The sequence below is a fragment of the Callithrix jacchus genome, chromosome 8, assembly GCF_049354715.1.
Source record: "Callithrix jacchus isolate 240 chromosome 8, calJac240_pri, whole genome shotgun sequence".
NCBI classification, from domain to species: Eukaryota; Metazoa; Chordata; class Mammalia; order Primates; family Cebidae; genus Callithrix; species Callithrix jacchus.
This window is the reverse complement of record NC_133509.1, coordinates 15,465,001-15,490,551: the sequence shown is the minus strand read 5'-3', so window position 1 is coordinate 15,490,551 and position 25,551 is coordinate 15,465,001. Positions and strand designations below refer to the sequence as shown.

General features: G+C 49.8%; 1 protein-coding gene across 2 annotated transcripts in view; it reads left to right on the top strand.

The window, feature by feature from the left end:
- Window positions 1-25,551, top strand: part of ITGA11 (integrin subunit alpha 11) — a 163,017-nt gene that overhangs the window by 103,968 nt on the left and 33,498 nt on the right. For both annotated transcript variants that reach the window (XM_002753273.5, XM_078333479.1), the window contains exons 6-11: window positions 663-790; window positions 1,939-2,087; window positions 8,007-8,151; window positions 8,639-8,804; window positions 10,537-10,607; window positions 20,134-20,278. In XM_002753273.5, the coding sequence (XP_002753319.5) occupies window positions 663-790; window positions 1,939-2,087; window positions 8,007-8,151; window positions 8,639-8,804; window positions 10,537-10,607; window positions 20,134-20,278 (804 nt within the window). The remainder of the gene's footprint in view (window positions 1-662; window positions 791-1,938; window positions 2,088-8,006; window positions 8,152-8,638; window positions 8,805-10,536; window positions 10,608-20,133; window positions 20,279-25,551) is intronic.

Sequence of the window (25,551 nt, the reverse complement as noted above, 5' to 3'; positions counted from 1 at the left end):
TCCTTTAAAAAAAAAAATGAAACCAGGATCAGCTCAAAGTTATTGAGCTTTGTGCTCAGCCCTATAGAAGCATCTTCTCATTAGTGCCTCATGACAACTCTTTATATCACTGTGCCTCTTGTACAGAAGAGAGAACTGAGGTTTCGTGACTGGCCCTAGGTCACACAGCTAGAGAGTGCCAACACCAGGAGTCAGTGTGATGCCACATCCCACATTTCTAGCCACGACATCATATCTCCCTCCTGAAAACAGAAATCCATTCATTTAGGCTGAAACTGGTAAATGCCGGCCGGTTCATTACAGCAAAATAAGCGATGATAGGTACTGATTTGAGCCACGCCGGCTGCCTCGGAAGCACTGGCCTCTGGGTGGTGGTCAGTCCCTGATTAGGAGCAGAGGTGATCAGGCTTAATTTAAGCTTTGTTCAAACAGACAGCAAAGTGGTGGAACAGAGCCAGGAATTCTGGGCTTATTCACACTGCCCAAATAAATGACAGTGTGACAGTGCCCAAATAAATGTCCAGTCCAAGGACAGCTCCCCCAGCCCAGGGAATTACACACATGGAGCAGTCACTCGGTCATCCTTGCAACAATCGTCTAGAGAATCAGAGACTCACAGACACTTCTCCTTGGGTAGCCTTAACTGTGTCCGCACTTCCCAGGGTGCCAGACCTATATGGACATCGTCATTGTCCTGGATGGCTCCAACAGCATCTACCCCTGGGTGGAGGTTCAGCACTTCCTCATCAACATCCTGAAGAAGTTTTACATCGGCCCGGGACAGATCCAGGTGAGCATGTCTGGGGCTTTTTCCACTTCTGAACGGCGCCACCCAAACCCGTGGCAGGTGCTGCCTTAGGGCTAGGCGAGATCTTTGCACGCACGAAGGAAGTGTAGGTAAGAGGGCAGAGGCGGTAGGGCCAGCCAGCACCGGGGCCCTGCAGCCCAGGACACCCATCTCTGGTGTAGGACTTCAAGGGACAGTTTGGGAAGGGTCTCACTTCATGGGTCAGACACAAGACACCACCTGTGAAGACTTAGACAAAGCTAAAAAGTGAGAAGGAAGGTGGGAAAGGTGGAGTGAACACTAGAGCCCTGTTGAGTGAGGCACGGGCGAGAATTAGGCAGATTGATTGTGGAGGGAAGATGGCAGGGAAGGAGGTCAGAGCTGCTAGCTCATATATCTGAAATGTGCCTGGCTAAAGTGGAGGTAGATTTATTTCCTTTTATTCTGTCTGAGTGAGGACTAAAGACTAGAAGTTACTAGATGGCAGATTTCAAGTCAATCTAAGAAATTGTAGCAATTAGGGCTGTTAAAAAGGGAGTGGACTTTCTCATGAAGTTATGAGTTCCCCACAACCAGAACACCATCCTTTGGAGTGTCATGGGTGAAAGTCCAGCATCAGAAGGGCACGTGTGCCAAATACACCCTGTGGGCTCATCCAGCAGGAACGCTTCATCGTTCTATTCCTACTATAAACTTTTGTAGCTTTTTGTTTATTTTGAAGCTATTGATATTATCATTATTTTATCACCTGTGGAGATAAAAGAAACTCTTCTCTTCCAAGTTTTAAGGACCCTCAGTTTTGGAGTTTGGTAAACACTCTGGCCTTCCACCTACACTGTTCATAATATTTTGGGCTTAGATTCTCTGCTCCGCTTTTGTTTTCCTAAGAAAGAAGCACAATTGTTTGGCCTTTATTTCAATCACAGAGTCTTCGTTCTCTATACGCACCCCTTCTGGTCCCACCAACCTGTTCATTCATTCCCAGAACTTTGCAGGACCCACTTCCCATTGGTCGTGGTTACTTTCTTGGAAAGGTCCTCAGCCTTCCCCCCTCCTGAATCATCACACAGAGGCACTCCTGGGATCCTCAGTCTCAAAGGCTAAGTTGCAGAGTGTCCAGATGTTCTGCTGCCCTCTCCTCTACCTTGCAGGTTGGAGTCGTGCAATATGGAGAAGATGTGGTGCATGAGTTTCACCTCAATGACTACAGGTCTGTAAAAGATGTGGTGGAAGCTGCCAGCCACATTGAGCAGAGGGGAGGAACAGAGACCCGGACAGCATTTGGCATTGAATTTGCACGGTAAAAAAAGAAAAAAGAACTTTTTTAGATCTTAGGTGCTATTCTAATTATCTATTGCCACGTAACACACCACCACAAAACTTAGTACCTTGAGGCCATAATTTCTTAATTCCTCAAAATTCTGGGGTTTGACTGGGCTCAGTAGGTCGGTTTTCTCTTAGGTTCTCTCAGGTGGTTGTAATCTGGTGTCACCTGGAGATGTTGTCGTATAAAGGTTCTCACGTGGCTGGCGGTTGTTTCTGGCTGTTGGTTGACAGCTCAGTTGGGACTGGTGACCTGAGCACCCACATGTGGCCATATGGCTTGGTTTCCTCATGACATGGCAACTGGAGTTTTAGAAGGATTATCTGTCCCAAGAGCAAGCTTCCCAAGAGACCCAGGCAGGATCTGATAGACTGCCTATAACCTAGTCTCAAAGTCCCAGAATATGACTTCTGCCACATTCTATTGGTTGGGCAAGTGACTGAGGCCATCCCAGATTCAAGGGGAAGGGAATTTAGTTCTGCCCCTTGGTGGATGAATGGCAAGGTCATTTTACAAAAGAGCATTTAGGATGGGGAATATCGTTACAGCCAACTTTGGAAAATAGCTTCTCCCGAAGACACTGTAAGAAGTAGCTTCTGTGAGGGTGGGGTCTTCTTATGGAGTGTTAGTCATCAATGGAGTGTAAAGAATGCAGTCAAGTGTGACCCTGAGACTGTAGAGTGGTGAGGCTGGTCCCTTAAACATCACACCAGAACTCACACATCCAGATACATGTTATCCCTTGGCATTGTCTACACAGAAGTCTGCATGCTGATTCCAGTAATGTTGCTCAAAACAGTGTGCTCACCTCCACTAAAATTAGCTGATTTTGAAGGCAGTCCCCCAGGATCTCTTGAGCCAAGGCCTCAACTCATAAGGTGACTGTGTCAAAGGCATTTCGATTTTAAATGTCTAAATTTTATACCTATAAATATGAGCTCTGCTACATTTGTTGAGACCAAAGACATGTTACCTTATAATTCACCTTATATAGGATTAGTTGATGTGTTTTAAAAAATTCTACAATGTAAGAGCTATTCAGGCCAGGTGCGGTGTAATCCCAGCAGTTTGGGAGGCTGAGGTGGGAGGACTGCTTGAGCCCATCAGTTTGAGACCAGCCTGGGCAAAATTGTGAGATCTCATTTCTACAAAAATTAGCCAAGCATGGTAGTGCATGACTGCAGTCCCAACTATTCAGGAGGTGGAGGTGAGAGGATCACTTGAGCCCAGGAGGCAGAGGTTGCAGTGGGCCAAGATCACAGCACTGCACTCCACTTAGTAGGCAACAGAGCCAGACCCTGTCTCAAAAAAGAGAAAAGAAAAAAAATAAATAACTAGTAATGTTGTGATTTCATGTGCTCAAAAGATCGAGATTTTTCCAACCCATAACTCTTTACAATTAGTAATTGCTCAGCTAGCATGTTTCTGTTTGCTGATAAATGAGCGTATCTCCATGCGGAGGTGGGTCTCTTACTCACCCTCACGAGGAATGGGCCATTTTTCTGTTTTTGTTTTGCCTTTATCGGGGTGAGGCCTGAGACTCCCAGCAGGCCCTTGTGGAATGGGGCAAGGGAGGCAGCACATAACCGCCAGCTGTCACTTTCTCAGTGCGAAGCTAACTGACTCACACAGGGAGAAAGCCCACTGGTTGGGCCTCACTTTAGAACCTACCAACCTCAGGTCAGTTATTCGTATATGACTCACCAGGTAGTTTGACCCATCAGTGACTCATAGGCACTGCTGAGGTTGCAATCTTCACCTCAAATGAAGTTTGGAATTCTGCTCTTCCCAACCAGCCTGCCAAATTCAAGTCCCAAATTACAGCTTATGCCTCTTAAGGTGAAAGGTTTTCTGTCCTCGCTCAGTTTATTATTATTATTTTTTTTTTTCTTTGAAGGTTGAATTTCGCTCTTGTTGCCCAGGCTGGAGTGCAGTGGCACTATCTCGGCTCACTGCAACATCTGCCTCCCAGGTTCAAGCAATTCTCCTGCCTCAGCCTCCCATGTAGCTGGGATTGCAGGCATGTGCCACCATGCCCAGCTAATTTTTGTATTTTTAGTAGAGATAGGGTTTCTCCATGTTGGTCAGGCTGGTTTCAAACTCTCGACCTTGTGATCCGCCCGCCTCGGCCTCCCAAAGTGCTGGGATTACAGGTGTGAGCCACCACACCCAGACTCAGTTTATTCTTAATGCATTTTCCTATGTACCTACAAAAGAGCAAAGATTCAGGCCATGAACACGAGGGCTTATAAAGACATCGGCAACCTGTGGGTCCGAACCATGGCAGCTCACAGTCTGGTGGGGGGGCTGTGGCAAGTGTTAACCCTAACCCTAACTCAGTGAGGATGAGAGAGGGAGGGGCCCCCATGGAGAGGCCAAAAAGAACTGTCAGGAGGTGGCAGCACTGGACCTGTCCTGGGAAAACCCTGGGATCCCAGCAGAAGGAGGTGGACAGAAGACGAGCCACACAAGACATTCCACCCTGGTAACAGCAGAGGAGAGGGCAAGTCAAGGAGCCCTTGCATTCAGGGCTGTACTTCTTTTGACCACAGCAAGAGTTTCCTGTTGGTGGGAAGTGATCCATGTAAAGATGGTGGGTGTGATGATGGTGTAGTTAAAACCAGCACTGTGGCCACTGTAGGTTCTTGAGTACAAAAGTGTAATCATCAGATATGTACGTTAAGAAAATTAGCCTGGCAGGGCTACATAGCAGGGAAGTGGGGAGGACACCACCATGTGGAGTGATCCCGCCTCTCTCCACGTCGCACTCTTTACTGAGCACCTATTACATGCCTCACACTCTTTCAGGCACCAGGGCGAGATCAGTGAATGAAACAGGTACAAATAGTGAGCTGACATTCTAGACAGGGAGGCAGACAGTAAACGAATAAATAACATGAGAAGGAGATGAACGCTGTGGGGAGAATGGAGTGTGGTAGCGGGTGCAGAGGGCAGGTGTGGAATCGGCATGAACAGGGTGGTGGGGAAAAGCTTCACTGACAGGTGACCTTTGACTGGAGACTTGAAAGGAGGTGAGGGAGTTATTTGCCAGCAGATGGCTGGGAGGGAACAGCTCAGACAAAGGCTTGGTGTGCCTGAGGCCTTCCAGACCACGGAGAGTCCAGTGTGGGTGGGGGCAAGCGAGCAGGACCAGAGGCTAACAGAGGCAGCGGACCAGATTTCAGAGGGCCTAGTGAGCCACTGTCAGAACCTGGGCTTTCCCCGAGAGGAGGAGGAAGCTGTGCAGGCTTTGGGCAGAAAGGAGCTATGATGTGGCCCACATCTCCATGGGCCACTCTGTCTTCTAGGCCCATGGATCCCATTGTGAGTATAAAGCTCTTGCTGCTCTCAAGGAATGTATAATCTAATTTACAAAGGAACAAATCCAAGTCCCTTTACCCAGTGCAAAATCAGAACTTAAAATCTGATGAGTCATGCTGATATTCACATGATAACAGATTCGTATAGACATTCACACTATGCCGCTCTATAGAAATATGATCCTGACATTTTTCCTGGCTCCATATATCATAAAACCTGTTTTGCTCCTGCCACGCTTTTTTGCAGGGTGTTTTATTCCTGGGCCTGGCCCTTCCATGCAGTCATGAAACATCTAGAATCTCCTTGGAAAAGGATAGCAGAGTTCTCCCACTACTTGGTTAAGCTTGAGCTCAAAACTTGCTCTTGTCATGTGGCATGTGCCTCTGCAGGCTTCCGTCCACAGCACATACTAAAATTAGTGGGTTTTTTAAGGCAACGTATCCAGCGTATCGGAGCACTGCTAAGAGAATGACGGATGTTTTTTTCTCTTCGCTGGTAGTTTGAAGATGTTCTAAACTAACTTATTCCAGCTTTTATGAATTTCCCAACTCCTAAACCATACACCTTGGTTCTTCAGTGTGCTGTGTAAGAAGAGATACTTCTGATACCAAAACCATGTGGCGCTTTAACCTGTCACTACAGAGCTTAACTCTATGGCCTGTCCTGCCTTGACGTGGTGAGACCCATGAGGAATACCCTCTGAGTCTAAGAGAATATTTATCTTTAGATCCTTCCTGACAAATTCTAACTTCTGGGCCAGACTCCTTGGTGACGCCACGCCTATACTCCCAGAACCTCATGGTCTAGAGGAGGGCCGGCCACAGGGCCACCAAAGGCCAGTGGTGGTTTGGGAGCCACTTTTTCACATTTGTAGCCCGATGGGCTGCTGCGAGAGCCTCTGCCAAGCTGACGATCGAGGTGCCAGCCAAGCTGCCCCCTGGGCTGGACTGCTTGATAGGTGGGTCCAGCTCATGCTCTAGGTACTGAAAACAAAACAAAAAGTGAGAAAGAGAAAATTTTGTCATGGCATTTGATATTTAATATTTCCCAAAATAGAATCAAAGCAGTCCTCGTGAGGAAGTCAGAGCTCTGTCCGGCCTCATTGCATGTCTTTTATGGGTTAGTGTTTTCTGGGAGCTGAGTCACCCCAGCACACCCTGTTTTCAGTTCTAAGGAAAGTGAGTCTCAACTCTGGATGCTCACCAGAGTGTTAGAAAATACCAATGCCTGCTCGGCGTGGTGGCTCACCCCTGTAATCCCAGCACTTTAGGAGGTGGAGGCGGGAAGATTATTGAGACCAGCCTGGCCAACATGGCAAAGCCCTGTCACTATTAAAAATATAAAACTTAGCTGGGCATGGTGGCACATGCCTCTAATCTCAGCTACTTGGGAGGCTGAGGCACAAGAATCGCTTGAACCCGGGAGGAAGAGGTCACAGAGCTGAGATTGTGCCACTGCACTCCACCCTGGGCAACAGAGGGAGACTGTCTCAACAAAATAAAAATAAAAACACTCATACCCAGGCCACCACCCCAGAGATTCCAGTTTCGGGGATCTGGATGAGGCCTGGGCATCAGCAGTCATGTTTTTTGTTTTGTTTGATTTTTTTTTTAGATGGAGTCTCATTCTGTCACCCAGACTGGAGTGCAGTGGTGTGATCTCAGCTCACTGCAACCTCCGCCTCCCGGGTTAAAGCAATTCTCTTGCCTCAGCATCCAAGGTAGTTGGGATTACAGGTGCAAGGCACCACACCTGGCTAATTTTTTATTTTTAGTAGAGACACGGTTTTGCCATGTTGGTCAGGCTGGTCTGGAACTCCTGACCTCAGGTGATCCACTCACCCCAGCCTCCCAAAGTGCTGGAATTACAGGTGTGAGACACCGCACCTGGCCAAGAGTTTTGTTTTTGTTTGTTTGTTTGTTTGTTTGTTTTTTGAGACGGAGTCTCGCTCTGTCACCAGGTTGGGGGTGCAGTGGCGCAATCTCGAATCACTTGAACCTCCCAGGTTCTCAGCCTCCCGAGTAGCTGAGACTATAGGCACGCACTACCACACCTGGCTAATTTTTGTATTTTTAGTAGAGACAAGGTTTCACCATGTTGGCCAAAATAGTCTTATCTCTTGACCTTGTGATCTACCCACCTCGGCCTCCCAAAGTGCTGGAATTACAGGTGTGAGACACTGCATCCAGCCAACAGGTTTTAAAGACTCCTCGCAAAGCAGCTGAGGTTGCGAACCACTGACTTAATACCTCTAAAGGTTGCCACCTGCCCTTGAACTCCCTTCTCAGGTCCACCTCATCCCTATGGCCTGTCCAAAATGGCAAGGTCAGGACTCCAAAGGGGCTTTTCAAAGTCTCATGTAAAGATAACAGATCTAAGACCCCTCTGAGCAGTTGGTGAAAGAGTAGCCCTGGCCGTCTCAATCCAGCTACTTCTTTGGTTCAAGGTCCTGGCACCTGTTGGGTTGCCCCAGGAGGATTTGGTCCTGTTTTCTGTGGCTGCCCCTCTGCGGGCGTGTCGGGGGCTACCCCAATCCTTCCCTCTCATGACCCTGCCCCTGTGCTTGGCTTCCAGCTCAGAGGCTTTCCAGAAGGGCGGAAGGAAAGGGGCCAAGAAGGTGATGATTGTCATCACAGATGGGGAGTCCCACGACAGCCCAGACCTGGAGAAGGTGATCCAGCAAAGCGAGAGAGACAACGTAACCAGATACGCGGTGGCTGTAAGTCCTGGCCTGCCCAAGGGCTGCTGACGGCCTCACAGAGGCTTTGCCATCAAATCCACGGGGACTCCAAGGGACCATTTCAAGGCAGGACCATTTCACAAGTGTCCAGACCCTCAAAAGAGCCTCCCATTTCCTCTTCTAAACAACAAGTTGAGAATCTTTCTGCACTGCTCTGGCCTATCCATCCACAAAAGCTATGGGTTTGGGTTTCTCCCCCACCTCTGTTGCCAGGGAGGGTCTGGAACCTCAGAAAGCTAGAATGTACCTCCAAAGCTCCCAGCTCCCAGGACCCTAGCTTAACGCAAGGGCTTTATCTTACCCCTAAAAGAGAGTCCATTCCAAATGCAAATGGTGTCACAAGGAATTCTCATGGCCACTGGCCCTGGCTCCGGCCCGCCGTGGGGTCCCAAGGTCTAGGCCTGTGGTGTATGGGAAAGTCTGTGCTATGTTCTGGTTTGCGGTTCCTGCCCCTGTTCCCTGGCAGGTTCTGGGTTACTACAATCGCAGGGGGATCAATCCGGAAACTTTTCTAAATGAAATTAAATACATCGCCAGTGACCCCGACGACAAGCATTTCTTCAATGTCACGGATGAGGCTGCCTTGAAGGACATTGTCGATGCCCTGGGGGACAGAATCTTCAGCCTGGAAGGTGAGCAATTCATGCTGAGAGGGGATCCACTCTCTCCTGGGCCTGTATCATCAGGTAAACCCCATAGAGCACAACCCAATCCCACAAAACAGAATGTGTTAGCAAGGATCTTCCATAATAATAAACGCCAGGCCGAGCGCAGGGGCCCGTGCCTGTAATCCCAGCACTTTGGGAGGCCAAGGTAAGCTAATTGCTATAGTTTAGGAGTTCAAAATCAGCTTGGGCAAAAAGGCGAAACCTCATCTCTTAAAAAAAAAAAAAAAAAATGCAAAAATTAGCTAGGTGTGATGGTGTGTGCCTTTAGTCCTAGCTGCTGGGGGAAGCTGATGTGGAAGGATCACTTGAGCCCATGAGGTTGAGGTTGCAGTGAGCTGAGATCGTGCCACTGCCCTCCAGCCTGGGCAACAGAGCCAGACCCTTTCTGCCAAAATAAATAAATAGTAAATATCCACGATTGAGTGTTACTCGTTGCTGGATGTGTGGCTGTGCGTTTGATGAACAATGCTGACAGGTTGCTTTGCTAATGCTCTCATTTTCCCGCTGGGAAAACTGAAACTTAAAGGACTTCGGTGCCAAAGCTCCCGCCGCTTGGGAGGGTGGTGGGCTTTGAACTGGGGTTGCCGACTTTAGCAAAAATAAAATACAGTGGGTGTGGCAGGCTTAGGTTAAAATTTATTTGTTGTCTGAAATTCAGTTTTAACTGGGCATCCTGTATCTCATCGGGCAACCCTCGCTTGTAGCTTGCGGGGTCCGACTCTGTATTCTGAAACCCTTAACCCCCATATGCCAGCTGCTTCCACTCCACCAAAAGCATCTTCTTCTGGCAGAGTCCTTCAGGTGGCCTCTCTCCTTGTGATTTTAAACTCTGTTTTTGATTTGCGCAAATTTCGTTTGTACCATAAATTGCTATAGTGGGCCCTTCCAATATCAGGCTTCGGGCATATGGGAGGATTATAAAAAGAAATGGAAGGCCGTGTAAAGCTTAGCAGTGTGCAGTGCATTGGGAATGACAAGCCACAGACACACGAAAAGAGGCTAAAATGGCCCTCACAAACAAGGGCAGACGGATATAAAGCATGAACGTGAGCTTCGACACCCACTCCAGGACTTAAATATCCAAATCTGTGTATTTCTCCTCAAAATGGTCGCCTCGGGTGATGAGAACATTCGTTCCAATGATGTGTTCAGGGAGCCCCCTCTGTGGGGAGAGGCTTTCAGCACTCATGGGATTTCTTATGCAAATCTGCAGTGGTGACACGCCTCCCTCTGAGGGTCAATTTGATGTTTGAGATCCATCCGAAGGCATCTGGAACCAAAGCTGGTGAAGAAAAGGAAAGAACAAAGTGGGAAATTCCATTTCTTGCCCAAAACGTACACTATTTCCGTGCACTTTTGCTGGCTCTCTCCCCAGTTTTAGCAGTTTTACGGTATGTGCGTCCTGTGATATAACTTGTTCTGAGCCCTTTTCAGAAGTGGGTTCATCCAGTAACAACCTACTGGCACCTGGAAGGTGCGCGGTGCCCCCCACTGTGCAGGGTGCTGGGGAGGGCTGAGGAGGCTGGCACACTACTGGCCTCAGCCTCACAGCCCCCCTCGAAAGCACAGCCCCCCTCGAAAGAGAGCCTCACTTCCTGGTGTTGCCCCCAGAAAGCAGGAGCTGTGGGTTGAGGGGCAGCTCTGTCTGTGCTAAGTGATTGGGCGTGGAGCTGACATCTCTGTTACTCTGTTGCAGGCACCAATAAGAATGAGACCTCCTTTGGGCTGGAGATGTCACAGACAGGCTTTTCCTCGCACGTGGTGGAGGTACGTGGTGGTGGTATGGGCGCAGAGCCCCTAGCTGTCTCTTGAGGGCACGATCTTCCCCTTTCTAGCTCTCTGGATCTGTCATCCACCTTCACAGACGGCTGGCTCTTCTCGCTTTCTCTCTTTCTTAGGGTCTGTGAGATGCAGGGTACACCTTCCCATTCAGTCCACAGAGCCAGGGCAGGTGGCAAAGCCACTGGCATGTGCCTTGGATAGCTCCAGTGCCCGAGGCGGCCTGCATGTGCCAGGCTGAGTCCCCATGTCAGTGTTGGGAGGGTCTCCATATGATCCAGCTGTGCTCTGGCAGGCAACCCACAGGGCCCCTCTCTCTGTGTGGGTACTGCATCAGATTGCAGAGGTCCCAGGGGCCTGGCCCACAGAGGGAGGGGCACGTAATGTCACAAGCAACACGTGACATCTGGGGCTCTACGTCACTCACCCTCTGTGTGCTTAACCTAATGCTGGTCCATAAGAAGGGGCTGGAGCCTCCCAGTATTGCAAGGGGGACAGAAGAGTCGATGTCTGTGAACATGCTTAATATACTGTAAAGTTCTGCCCAGGATTGCCACGTGGGGAAACATACCAACTGCATTTGTCAGTATAGATGCGTGCTCCTGTGGGTGTGCTTTGCATGGACAGGTGTCCCAAGTGCGTGTGTGTGTGTGGAGGGGGTGTGTTCTGCCTGGGCCGGCACCATGGGAGTGTACTCCTTCCTCCTGATCTGTCAGAAAAGGCCTATTAGTGCATCCTAGTTCTGTGTCACTTTCATCCTCCCACTGCCCTCTCCTAACTCTTCTGTGAAGCAGACAGGGCAGGACTCCTGGTTCCTAGTTTACACATAAAGAATTCAAGTCATGAGAAGGTTGAGTGACCTGCTGGAGTAAACTTCATCAGAAAAATATTAATCCCATGCTCTTTCCTCTACACTAAACAGCTGCTCTGTGAGAGGGAATCTCTGGGGGTCTGAGTCAGAGCTTCTAGACTGGAGGGGAGGGGGACACGTGCGTGACATGCAGCTGGCAGATGGACAGAAACGCCACTCACACTCAGACTTTTCTGAGCCGCATCTGGACAGTTTCATGCCCACTGTCTTGAATAACAGAAAGATGTAAACGTAACTGCCCTATCCTAATAACAGCCCTGTTGCATGTGCACAGAAGTTTAAACTTCTCCAGAAAATTCCTGCACCTCATTTCACGCTCAGACAGCCCTATGAGGTTGGCAGGTGATGCTGGTTATCCTGTTTTAGGTGGATTAGATCAGCCACTCTTTTCAGTGCCCCCTCTGTGCTGGGTCCTGAGCCTGACACCAGGAGAATCAGAGGCGGGAGCCCTGCCCTCAAGGAGCTCACAGTCCTACGGTAAAGAGCCCAGCACAGAGAGGTGAGGGCATCTATTCACAGGCATGTGCTCTGGTAGAACCAGTCCTGGTCTCCAGTCTCCGAGGTTGGAGCTGGTTAGGAAATGCAATTTAAGTAAACCTAATAAGCATTTGTCATATGCCACTCAAGTGCCAACAGGACCCAGAAATGACTCTTGCCACCAGGAGTCAACTTGCAAACAATCCTGAATGGCAGTTCTTAGCTTTGAGAGTAGGATGAAAGAAACTAGAGATGGCTCCTAGGTATAAGTGTGCAACACCTGGAGGCCTCCCCCGTCTGAAGACCCCCTGTGAAGACCCCCTGTGAAGACCCCCTGTGAAGACCCCCTGCTCAATCTGGGGGTTGGGGAAGGCATGAAAACATCTAGTGCCGACCAAAGCAGCATGATCAGGGTGGTACAGAAGGAAGGGCCTCTGCTAAAAGAAGGGGTGATCTGGCCAGGCACAGTGGCTCATGCCTGTAATCCCAGCACTTTGGGAGGCCAAGGCAGGCAGATCACAAGGTCAGGAGTTCGAGACAGCCTGACCAACATGGTGAAACCCTGTCTCTACTAAAAATACAAACAAAATTTGCCAGGTGTGGTGGCAGACACCTGTAATCCTAGCTACTCAGGAGGCTAAGGCAGGAGAATCACTGGAACCCAGGAGGTGGAGGTTGCAGTGAGCCGATATCACACTATTGCAATCCAGTCTATGTGACAGAGTAAGATTCCATCTCAGAAAGAAAAAAAATTGCTGGGCATGGTGGCTCACGCCTGTAATCCCAGCACTTTGGGAGGCCAAGGCAGGCAGATTGCCTGAGGTCAGGAGTTCGAGACCAGCCTGACCAACATGGAGAAACCCTGTCTCTACTAAAAATACAAAACATTAGCCAGGTGTGGTAGCACATGCCTGTAATCCCAGCTACTCCGGAGACTGAGGCAGGAGAACTGCTTGAACCTGGGAGGTAGAGGTTGCAGTGAGCTGAGATCCTGCCATCACACTCCAGCCTGGGCAAAAAGAGCAAAACATCTCAAAAAACAGAGGAGGAGGAGGAGGGGTGGTCAGAGAAAGATGCAGGGAGGGCTTGGCACTCGAGCATCCCCTAAAGGACCAGGATTTCGGCAGCCCCGGGAGGCAGTAAGCAGAATAGACAGCATTGTGCACGCACACTGGTAACACCCTGGCACAGCTCAGAGGTCAGCCCTGGTGTTGGGGACAGAAGAGAAAATGAATGTCCCAATGTTTTCTTAGTTCATTCTTTGAGCATCCTTGTGTATGTCAGGCTCTGTACCAGGTACACTAAAGAAACATTTCAGCTGACAGCCATTCATAGCCCACTTGGGGAGAAAGACTCTTAAATACTAAGTTCACTGACCTGCTTCTAAAATCATGATCTGTGGTTGTCTGGGATTCGGAGAATCTAAAAAGAAGGGACGTTAAGATGGGCTTCAGGGACTCAGAGAAGCTTTAGCTGAGCCTTGCAAATGGTCCACGCAGTTCAGTGTTGAGCAAGGTGAGTCCCTGCAGGACCAACAGGTTCCCCAGCTTCCAGAGCGAGGAGACCCAGGAGCTCACAGCCCCAGCTCGTTACTTCAGTCAAGTCAAGGCCATGACTGCCCTGTCCAGCTCCTTCCACATATGCTCTGCAACTCTTCTGTTCACCAGGCAGAGGGACCCAGCTCGCCTCTCCCGTGTGCCCTGTTCTTTCTTCCCTCCTGATATTTTCATCTGATTGGACTTTAAAAGTGACAACAATCGCATTTGAATCTGAGACTCTTTGGTATTAAAAAGAAAAAAAACTTTCAAATGCACGGGAATGGTGCAAGTGCCAAAGGCTGGCTGGTGCTGTGACCAGCCACGGGGTGGCTATTTTAGAGCACAGAGGTCTTTCAGTGCCCATCTGCTGATGCCGTCATGATTGGCCACAGCCCTCCTGTCCCCAGGAGTCCAGCTCCTCAGCTCTCAGGGTCAGTCAGACCTCTCTGGGGATCAGAGCTAATGGGTCCAGCTTTCTGTTTTGCCCCAAGTACGTCCATCTCCCAGGCAAATCCCTAGGCTCCCTCCCTGCCAGAAGCACCACAGATGGTCTCAAATAGCTGCTGCTGGAAAAGATACTGAAGGATCCTGAAGCTTCCCCGGGCCTGTTTGGTTCTGGTAGAAGGAGAGGTCCCCAGTAGAATGCTCTCAGATGGCGGAAGAAAGGCCTATGACTCCTCGCTTGGTTTGTTGCCCCTAAACAAGTAAGGGAATTGGTCTTTGAATTAGCAAAAGGGTAAAAACAATAGGAGAGTGAAGGGACCAAGCCCAGGGTAGAGAGGAGACCCCAAGACATCATCTGGACACCCACAGAGTCCAAGTCCCCAGGCCACAAAACATTACATTCCAGGCTGATGGCAAAAGGTCCCAGCCATTGGGAAAACTCGGGGAGCTAGAAATGCTAGTCTTGATTTGCAGAAAGGGGAAGGAAAATATTCCAAAAATTACCATCAGGAAGGCTAGCTGTGGACCCCTGGTCAGCCTTTAGAATAGATTTTTAAATGAGTGCTTCCATTAGCATTTGGAAATGAATGCAAAGGTCACTAAGAGCCAGAGTGGCCTCTATTAGTGCTGGCCGTCTGCTGAGGCAGTGAAGTACCTGCCAAGCTGGGTAATCGAGTAGGAGCTGCATGAATCTGCCAGGGAAGGGATTCATACCTCCAGAGGGGGCTAGACTCTAAGACTCTATGATCCCATGGGCCTTGAGGGGAAGATGCAGAGGGAGAAAGAGGACTGCAAGTAATTGATGCGCATTGCTGACGGTGGGGCAGAGGAACTCCCCCACACAGGGCTCAGCTGCAGGGACTTCACCTCCACCATCCTGTGCTAAAATCCTAAATCTGCCCCAACTCCAAACGTTTACAGAAGGAAGCAGTTTTATTAGGATAGATCTTGCCTACACAAAATCCTTGATGGGAAGAAATCCTTTTTCTCGTGTACCTAAAGGTGAGGTCTCTTACCCCGCATATAATGACCTAATAGAACCAGGGCTCAGTTCTGTTTTGAAACGCCAAGTTCAGGGAGCCTCCAGCATCCCAGATGAGCTACCCCAGCCACACTCCTGCCTCTTCGGCCTGTGCTCAGCCAATCCTGGGATTGAGGACTGGACAAGGCAGGGTGTTGGCTGTTCTCTAAGGTGTAATCTTCCCTCGGGGTTTACCATTTGAACTGGTGTTGGGTATCTGATTCAACAAAAAATGAGAGAAGCTGATCGATAATGGCGAATTGAGGGGTTGACCTAGGGAGGCTGTAAATCCCTCCTGCGCCCCCCCAGACCTAAACAGTGGACTCCTCTGCCTGCCAGCTTGGGCAGCCAGTCAAGACCGTCCCCTGGCCCTCTCCCCTAGGACATGGTGGCTGTGGTCCTCTGGCAATGCTGGTCTCAGTGGTTTGTAAGTTGACTCCGGTGGTAGGAATCATTTCTGGTTTATTCGGGTCCTCTTAAGTCTGACCCCATGTCCTCAGGCTCTGCTCTAGTGCCCACTCCTGGGCCTCCTTCCCAGGGCCTCTAACTCTCTGATGGGGTGTGAGCAGTCAGCGTAGCGTGCCCCCATCCCTGCCGCCCCTTCTGCTCACCCCAGCTGCGAGATTCCAGCGCCACACTTGGCAAGGACCTCTCCTCCACAGAAAGGCTGAGGGCCTGTGTCTGGGCCTTTCCTGCCCACCCCGAATTTAAGCCTCTGGCTATTCATCCCTGCCTCAGGTCCACTTCCAGCCTGTTGGAACAAGCTTTGAAGAATCCAAGCAAGTAGCGAAAACATAACCCACCCTCTAAATGGTGTATGTGCCTTAGAAGGGGCTCTTAGGAGCGTCTACAGCCACTCTGACATGGACCCTCAGGACTCTGCGGAGGAAGACAGCCTCGGTGTCCTCTCGGGGGTCTCCCGTCACACCAGCCACAGCACCGCCAGCAACTACCTCTACCTGGCTCCACAGTCATGCCTCGCAAAAGCCAAAAAGAGCCAGAAGGAAGAACCGCTGGCACCTGGTGTCCTGATTCCATTACTGCTGGGCAGGAGGGAAGTACCGCCCACCAGTGCGGGCTCAGAAAAATCATCTGACCTCCCGGGGCTTGTCTCAGTAGATGTCTGAAGAATATCTGTGAAATGGAATCAAGGCTTGGAACTGGAAGTGTTCATTTTGAGACTTACTAATAAATCAAGGTTTTCTTACAAGCCTTTCCTAACCCCTCTGTGCACTCACCCCTCTCTCTGTTGTTCCTCTGCCCCTGGGACTCCCAAAATAGCCGGTCCCTGACTCCCTCCAGCACTTCTCTCACACTACCGCAATGATGGATGTGACTGTGACACCTGGCGCTTCTTGGACTCCCAACCACCCGGGAGATGCTTACTGATGGATTCACGAACGAGAAAACTACCGTGCACCAAGTACTCACTGACTGCCAAGCACCCTGCTAAGAATTTTCAATGCCGATTCTCACAGCAGAACTATTCTACGGCTGAGGAACTCAAGGCTCAGAGGAGACAGAGGAACTTGCCTGGGATCACACAGCTAGAAGCTCTGAGATGGAAATGGAACTCGAAAGCCTCTGACTCCAGAGCTTTTTCCTGCTGTCACCACTGGCCAAAGATACTCCACCTCTGCCCTGGTGCCATCTTGGGCTCTGCCATAAGGGACCATCCTTGTACATGGCAGGATAGTCAGCAACTTCCCTCGCCTTGTGGCATCTAGTATCCACCAGATGCCAAGAGCACCCCCACCACTACCCCCAGCTGTAACAACCAAACATCACCTAGAGCTGGGAAATTCAACTGGGAACCTCTGCCCATAGACCTTGCTGCCTCCCCCACCGGGGCTGTGGTCCAACCCTGGCTTGGGGCAGGACTGGCCGAAACACAGAGCTTTGAGAAATACGGTCACACGCCCTGGGAGCATGCAGCTCAGCTGGGAAGGCAAGACTGTCCCACAGGCCAGGTCAGAAGCCAGCTGAGAGCTGAGCTGGCAGGGTCTGGTGGTGGGAGCTACGCACACTCCAGGTGGTAGAGCTACAGTGTCCTTGGGGACCCTGCCATCTGCAAAGCCAGAAATTCATCTTCAAAGGCCTGTCCACAGGCGTGGCCCCGGAGCTTCTGACGGCTGTCAAGCCTGCGACCTCATGTCTGCACAAAGCGCCAGGAAAATCGGCCTGTGGGGAAGGTCCACCCATGCAAGGCCACCCACGCACACCCGGATAATATCTGACGGGAGCCCGGGTGGCCCCAGATAGAAAAGGAGGCCATAAAACAGGAAGCCCGTGCCAGGCCTGCGGAGTAGGGGACACGGCTCTTCCCAGGAATGCCCACTGTTTGTTTGCCAGCTGGGCCCACATGCCTGACTTCTTATTAAGGATTTGGTCCCTTCTGTTGTTTTGCCCCACCCTTCTAGATTTTTCTAAACTCAAAATGTCTGGGTTTCCCCAGCTGGGAAGAGATTCTGACATACTGAGGTTTGAGGTGGCATTAACCTGCCCGCTCCTCACAGTGTACCCATCCTCAGGAGACTCTCCCTGCCCCCAACAAATTTGCTCTGAGGAAAGGGCCTCCACTGCAGGCCCCAGACTGCAGCTGCTGCCAGGGTTAAAGTGGCATAATGTGGGACACTGGAAGCGATCACCTGGCCCCACATTGCCAATCCTAAAAGTCCCGACGGAATTCCCCAGGCCCCCAGAAGGAGAGTCAGCGTGAAGGGTTTCCCCGGCTGAATCCCAGGCTCCTGGGCCAAGCCAGCCCTTCTCAGTACATCACAGGGGCTCCCTGCCATCTGCAAAGCCGGAAATCCATCTTCAAAGGCCTGTCCATGGAGCACAGAAGACTGGTCTGCAGTTACAAACTTGGACTCAGCAGGCAGAGAGAGGGAGGAAAGGAAGGAAGGAAGGCAGACCCCAAATAGCACATTCCTCCCCCAGGAGGGTTCAGGTGGAAAATGGAAAGAAGGGGCCGGGTGCGGTGGCTCATGCCTGTAACCCCAGCACTTTGGGAGGCCAAGGCAGACAGATCTTGAGGTCAAGAGATCAAGACCATCCTGGCCAACATGGTGAAACCCTGTCTCTACTAAAAATACAAAAATTAGGGGGGCATGGTGGCACACGCCTGTAGTCCCAGCTGCTCGGGAGGCTGAGGCAGGAGAATCTCTTGAATCCGGGAGGTGCAGGTTGCAGTGACCTGAGATAGCACCGCTACACTCCAGCCTGGAGACAGAGCGAGACTCCATCTAAAAAAAGAAAGAAAGAAAGCAGGATCCACAGCAGACTTTGAAGAAACATGTTTTCTTCCCTGCCCTACTCACCTCTCTGGTTGAAGCCCCAGCCCTGCCTCTGACTTGCTGTGTGACCTCGGGCAAGTCCCCTCCCCTCTCTGAACCTCAGCGGCTCATTTGTCAAGTGCAGATAATGAACATCTGTCCTTCTGATTTCATGGGGCCTCTGGGCCCAAATGGACAGATGGATGAGAAAGTACTCCGCAAAGAATAGAGCACTCCCCACGTGCGGGAATGTTGGCGGTGACTCTGTGGACAGTGAATATTTGAGTTCCTGGCTCCCGTCCTGGCTGGGACAGACTGTCAGAGGCTCAAGTACAGAGGGGGAGGAAGAAGGCTAATTGGAAAGTGCGGCGTGAAACATAACCGAGCACATTGGCTCTCCCAAGACCAGCTTATTCATAGCTGTAGAAACCTTCTGTCTGAATAGTCAGTTCTACCTCTCGAGGGTTACGATTTGTTAACACTTTGGTAAGATCAGTTTGACTCTGTAAAGTGGTGGAAACTCTGTAAAGCTCGGCCAGGCAGCGAGGCTCAGGGAGGGCTCCGTGGTGACTTTACCAGCCTGTGTTTTGAAAGCCCAAAGCTGGGGTCCAGACAGTCTGCCTCCACCCCTGTAATGGCTAAGGTCACCCAGAAGGCAGCCCTTCCCTGCTTCCACCCCCTTCCTTGGGCCCCTCATTGTCCCTGATCCTTTTCCTTCCTCTTCTGAGTGCTGGCTATTTGTCTGCCTGTACCCATTAGTTATGTGGATTGCTGAATCGAGGGGTCGGGGGTGCAAGAGAGAGGGTGAATGGACCCAGTCCTCAAGAAGGGGCCATGGGGTTAATAACCTAGAAACTTCCCCTCATGGAGCCATAGTTTCCTGTCTTCCTGCCCAAGCATTAAAGTTTCCTCTTATCCTGCAACTGGCAGGTAGAACAAGACCCTGGAAGCCCTGAGAAACAAGCACGAGCAGCAGTGCCTGGGGTGCTGGCTAGCATGGGGGTGACCCTGGCTCACCCGTCCAGCCTCATCTCAAGGCTCCTCTGCACCACTTACTTGGAGCTCCAGCCCCATCAAACAGCATTCAGTTCTTTATGTGCAAAGGCTCTGCACACTCTCCAGCCTCGGGGCCTTTGCACGGGCTGTTCCTGGCCCTTTTCTCCAGCTCCTCTTTCTCTCTGGCCCCACCCATCTTTCAGGTGCATGGGTACACGTGACGACCTGGAAGACTCTTCATGACCCCATCTCAATCCAGATTCAGCCTCACGGTGGTTTCCCCGAATGTACTGATCACAGTTTGCAACTGCATGTTGTTTGAGTCTTTTTTTTTTTTTTTTTTGTATCTTCAAACTCTGTGGGGGCAGGGACAATATCCCTGGCATCAAGCAAGTGCCTGGCACAAAGGAGACCTCAGTGAATGTTTACTGAAGGAACCAAGGAGTAGGGTTTACATACACAGAAGGAACTCAGACACTGCAAAGAAATATTGAAGAAGGCCAATTGGGGGGAACACGTTCCCTCCCTTGATAAGTGTCAGAAGGAGTGGACAGTGGCGACAGGGTCCCTAGAGGGTTTTGAAGCTCAAAGAGGGATGGAGGTTTGGCCCTGGATTTAGAGTTTGTTTCTAGAACATTCCTTTTTTCCTAAATTCCTGTCCTTGGGATCGGCTTGACCCATTTTGTGCTAAGGATGGGACGAGGCAAGAAGGTCTCCTTGGCTCATTCAAAAGCCAGGAGCCCCTGCCAGAAGTTAGGTCGCTAAATGATGCACCCAGAAGAAGGTGCCCAAGGTGGCTGGCGGAGGCTTCACTGGTCACAGGACCTGGTGTGACTCCTGGCCACAGGCCCATGAAGACAGGTGCTGATGTGTGTCTACTTCCCAATGCCAGGATGGGGTTCTGCTGGGAGCCGTCGGTGCCTATGACTGGAACGGAGCTGTGTTGAAGGAGACCAGTGCCGGGAAGCTCATTCCTCTCCGCGAGTCCTACCTGAAAGAGTTCCCAGATGAGCTCAAGAACCATGCTGCCTACCTGGGTAAGAGCCCACAATGAGGGGAGGTGGCGGGTGGCAGGCAGGGAGGGCACCCAGGGGCTGAAGAACCCCCAGCCCACACACGGGTGAGGGGCCTGCTGTGTATATTCTGGGCTGATTCAAGCATTCAACCCCAAAGATCATCCCCAGGCCATTTCCTCTCCATCCTGGTATCCACCTCGCCCAGCACCATGCCCAGCACCATGCCCAGCGTGTAGCAGGCTCTCCATAAATAGGTAGAATGAAGGACAAGCAGCTCCCCGCCCCCTTCAATGTGTTTCATTTGGTGCTTCTAGACTGTGTCAGCTATTGTTGTGCCTTTAAAGCTTTTAAGGCTGACTAGGGTTCCAGCGCACTGAGCCTGCCTCCCTAAGGCAAAACACAGGTTGAGTGGTACCTGCATTCATTTTTATTTTTTAATGTTCACAATCAAGGCAGAAGTCACTGCCCATGAAGCACTTTGGAAGTGAGTATCTAGAGAGAAGCACAAATCATTGACGGCAAAGGTCCCAGCCGCGAGGCCTTAGCCTGCTGGCCTAAGTCACTTTCCAGCTCTGCAGAAGCAGTTACCTGGCCATCTCCAGCCATGTCCCATTCACCATGGCTTGTTCCTTTTTTTTTTTTTTTTTTTTTATATTTTATTGTGTTTTAGGTTTGGGGGTACATGTGAAGAACATGCAGGATTGTTGCATAGGTACACACATGGCAATGTCGTTTGCTGCCTTCCTCCCCATCACCTATATCTGGCATTTCTCCCCATGTTATCACTCCCCAACTCCCTACTCCCTGCTGTCCCTCCCCTAGTTCCCCCCTGACCTCAGTGTATGATGTTCCCCTCCCTGTGTCCATGTTTCTCATTGTTCAACACCCGCCTATGAGTGAGAACATACAGTGTCTGATTTTCTGGTCTTGTGTCAGTTTGCTGAGAATAATGGTTTCCAGGTTCATCCATGTCCCTATAAAGGACACAAACTCATTGTTTTTTATGGCTGCATAGTATTCCGTGATGTATATGTGCCACATTTTCCCTGTCCAGTCTATCATTGATGGCATTTGGGTTGGTTCCAAGTCTTTGCTATTGTAAACAGTGCTGCAATGAACATTCGTGTGCATGTGTCCTTATAATAGAAAGATTTATAATCCTTTGGATATATACCCAGTAATGGGATTGCTGGGTCAAATGGAATTTCTATTTCTAGGTCCTTGAGGAATCGCCACACTGTCTTCCACAATGGTTGAACTAATTTACACTCCCACCAACAGTGTAAAAGTGTTCCTATTTCTCCACATCCTCTCCAGCATCTGTTGTCTCCAGATTTTTTAATGATCACCATTCTAACTGGTGCGAGATGGTATCTGAATGTAGTTTTGATTTGCATTTCTCTAATAACCAGTGATGATGAGCATTTTTTAATGTTTGTTGGCCTCATGTGTGTCTTCTTTTGAAACTGTCTGTTCATATCCTTCTCCCAATTTTGGATGCTTTTGTTTGTTTTTTTCTTGTAAATCTGTTTTAGTTCTTTGTAGATTCTGGATATCAGCCCTTTGTCAGATGGGTAGATCGCAAAAATTTTTTCCCATTCTGTTGGTTGCTGATTCACTCTAATGATTGTTTCTTTTGCTGTACAGAAGCTCTGGAGTTTAATTAGGTCCCATTTGTTTATTTTGGCTTTCGTTGTCAATGCTTTTGGTGTTTTAGTCATGAAGTCCTTGCCTATGTCTATGTCCTGAATGGTTTTGCCTAGGTTTTCTTCTAGGGTTTTTATGGTGTTAGGTCTTATGTTTAAGTCTTTAATCCATCTGGAGTTAATTTTAGTGTAAGGTGTCAGGAAGGGGTCCAGTTTCTGCTTTCTGCACATGTCTAGCCAGTTTTCCCAACACCGTATATTAAACATGGAATCCTTTCCCCATTGCTTGTTTTTGTCAGGTTTGTCAAAGATCAGATGGTTGCAGATGTGTGGCGTTGCCTCCAGGGCCTCTGTTCTGTTCCATCGGTCTACATCTCTGTTTTGGTACCAGTACCATGCTGTAGCCTTGTAGTGTAGTTTGAAGTCAGGTAGTGTGATGCCTCCAGCTTTATTCTTTTTGCTTAGAATTGGCTTGGCTATGCAGGCTCCCTTTTGGTTCCATATGTAGTTTAAGGTGGTTTTTTCCAGATCTGTGAAGAAGGTCATTGGTAGCTTGATGGAGATAGCATTGAGTCTATAAATTACTTTGGGCAGTACGGCCATTTTCATGATATTTATTCTTCCTAACCATGAGCATGGAATGTTTTTCCATCTGTTTGTGTCCTCTCTTATTTCCTTGAGCAGTGGTTTGTAGTTCTCCTTGAAGAGGTCCTTTACATCTTTGTTAGTTGTATTCCCAGGTATTTTATTCTCTTTGTAGCAATTGTGAATGGCAGTTCGTTCTTGATTTGGCTCTCTTTAAGTCTGTTATTGGTGTATAGGAATGCTTGTGATTTTTACACATTGATTTTGTATCCTGAGACTTTGCTGAAGTTGCTTATCAGTTTCAGAGGATTTTGGGCTGAGGTGATGGGGTCTTCTAAATATACAATCATGTCATCTGCAAATAGAGACAGTTTGACTTCCTCCTTTCCTAATTGAATAGCCTTTATTTCTTTTTCTTGCCTGATTGATCTGGCTAGAACTTCCAGTACTGTATTGAATAGGAGTGGTGAGAGAGGGCATCCTTGTCTGTGCCAGATTTCAAAGGGACTTCTTCCAGTTTTTGCCCATTCAGTATGATACTGGCTGTGGGTCTGTGGTAAATAGCTTTTATTATTTTGAGATACGTTCTGTTAATACCTAGTTTATTGAGAGTTTTTAGCATAAAGTGCTGTTGAATTTTGTCGAAGGCCTTCTCTGCATCTATTGAGATAATCATGTGGTTTTTGTCTTTGGTTCTGTTTATGTAGTGAATTACAGCTTGTTCCTTTCTAAAGGAAGGGCCAGAGGGGAGGGCAGCAAAGGGGGTGATGTTCAGTGTCCCCATTGTCTCTGGGTCTTTCTGAGTTTCTGAACCAAGTCCACCATCTGTGACGTTATTCCTCATTAAAGCCTCCTGGGACCCCAGTCCTCTCCTCCATGCTCTTAGGCTGCCCAGAGTGGACAGCAGATCTGTCCAGGTACCCATCTTCTCTCCAATGCTCCGTCCCATCCTGACCTATGTTCCTCAGCTCTTTAGCCAATACTCTGCCTATGACTCTGCCCACACTGTGGTTACACCATTTTCCATCCCCAACCTTAGGACCCTCAGCTAACAAAAGGCCACAATGCTGGAATCAGGACTGTGCTAGAAAATTCAGAAGTGGCCGGGCGCGGTGGCGCACGCCTGTAATCCCAGCACCTTGGGAGGCTGAGGGGAGTGGATCACGAGGTCGGGAGATTGAGACTATCATGGCCAACACAGTGAAACCTTGTCTCTACTAAAAAATAGCTGGGTATGGTGGTGGGCACCTGTAGTCCCAGATTCTGTGGAGGCTGAGGCAGGAGAATCACTTGAACCCGGGAGGGGGAGATTACAGTGAGCTGAGATCGCGCCACTGCACTCCAGCCTGGGGACAGAGCAGGACTCCATCTCAAAAAAAAAGAAAAAAAAAGAAAATTCAGAAGTATAGATCCCTAGAAGTTTCCCAACAGCATCTGGCCCTAGGGCCCGCATTCTGTTTAATTAGCAAGATGTTAATTTAATTCTCAAGGTGTTAAACTGGAACTGCATAGCACCTGTGGTTGATACTCTGAGAGCTCCATGGTGAGCAGGACACAGCGCCTGCCCTCAAGCTGCTTCCTGGCCCGTGGGAGACACAGACACGTGCACAGTTAATTACAACACAATTGAGGTCGGAGATCAGATAAAAGTACAAATAAAAGAGAGAAAGATTGGAGTCCTTTCCTTGGCAAATGGTCAAACACTGGGAAAGATGCTGGAAGAACAAGGGCTAGCACCCCTTTAACTAGAAACTAGAATCACTCATGTTTCTTTGAGATTCCCCCCAAGTCCGCAGCACTGCAATGAAAGTGAGGAAACCAAGGAGGGGGTGCAGGTACGGGTGCCACAAGGCATTCAACAGCAAGGTTGATCACATGAGGATGTCCCAGGGCCATTGAGGTTAATTCCAAGTGAGTCAGAGAAACGGTGTGGTCGGCCATGGCCCCATGAACTGGCACACTTGGGACCCACTGTGTAGGAGCTGGAGCCTTCCCCAGGTCTCCACCGCAGGGGACGTTTCAAATAAGCCAAGGAGGGCCAAGCAAAGGCAGAAGGTGTGGGAAGATTATTTCAGGACCCAAGAAGTAGAAGAGTGTGGCTGGTGCTGGGCGAGAAGTGGGAACATGGAGGAGAGGGCAGGTTAGGATAGGCTGTAGCAGGAGGCCTCGAATGCCAGGTTAAGCGGTTTCAGATTTTTCATGCTGATAATAGGGAGCTATTGAATGTATCTGAGTGAGAGCACAGCAGGATGACTATCCCCCTGGCCCAGCAAAGCCGCCCTGCTTTGCTTCCCAGAAGACCCGGTAGGGGTGGAGCTTGGCTGAAGGACATTAATGAGGCCCAGCTGTCATGCCTTAGCCAGTCACTGCCTTGGGTGGGGGTCTTGAGGAAGTGCCTTTTCTCTTTCTCTTTCTCTTCCTCCTCCTCCCTCTCAGAGTCATCCAGTGAGGGCAGTGAGGGTTCTCTGCTAGGGCAGAGATGCCTGCTGGAAGATTCCTCCCATGTCCCACGGGAGAGGAGTACTACAGGGGAAGGAGACCGGGAGGCCAGCTCGCAGCCTCCACTTGGGGTGCAATACAGATTTCGGGCCACACCCCTTCCCTTTCATCAGACCTTCGAGGAGGCTGGCCCAGCCTCAGAATGGCCCTTCCTGCTGGCCAGAGAGTTGCCTGACAACCAAAGACACCACCTACAGACAGCTGGAAGACAGGAAGCTCTGTGAACTTTGAGAGCTGGCCCACGCCTGCCCCTAGGATACTTGGCCCCCAGCTTCATGTCAGTGCCCTACTTCCAAAGCCCAAAAGCCCAAGGCTGGCTGAGAACATTGTCAGTAGTTCCACAGAGGGCTTAGCTTGGAAGAAACCTTTGCTCCACACCACAGGCTAAGCCCACCCACCTGTATATTTATGGCACATGGCCAAGTTAGACACCCCTATGTGAGGTTTTGGTCTTTTGAACCTGTCAAGCCTCATTCCCCAAAGTATATCCTCAAGAGTAAAAACTGTTGTGTCTGGAGCCAGAGCGGCTCACCCCCAGACTGAGTCAGCTCACCTGTACACCCT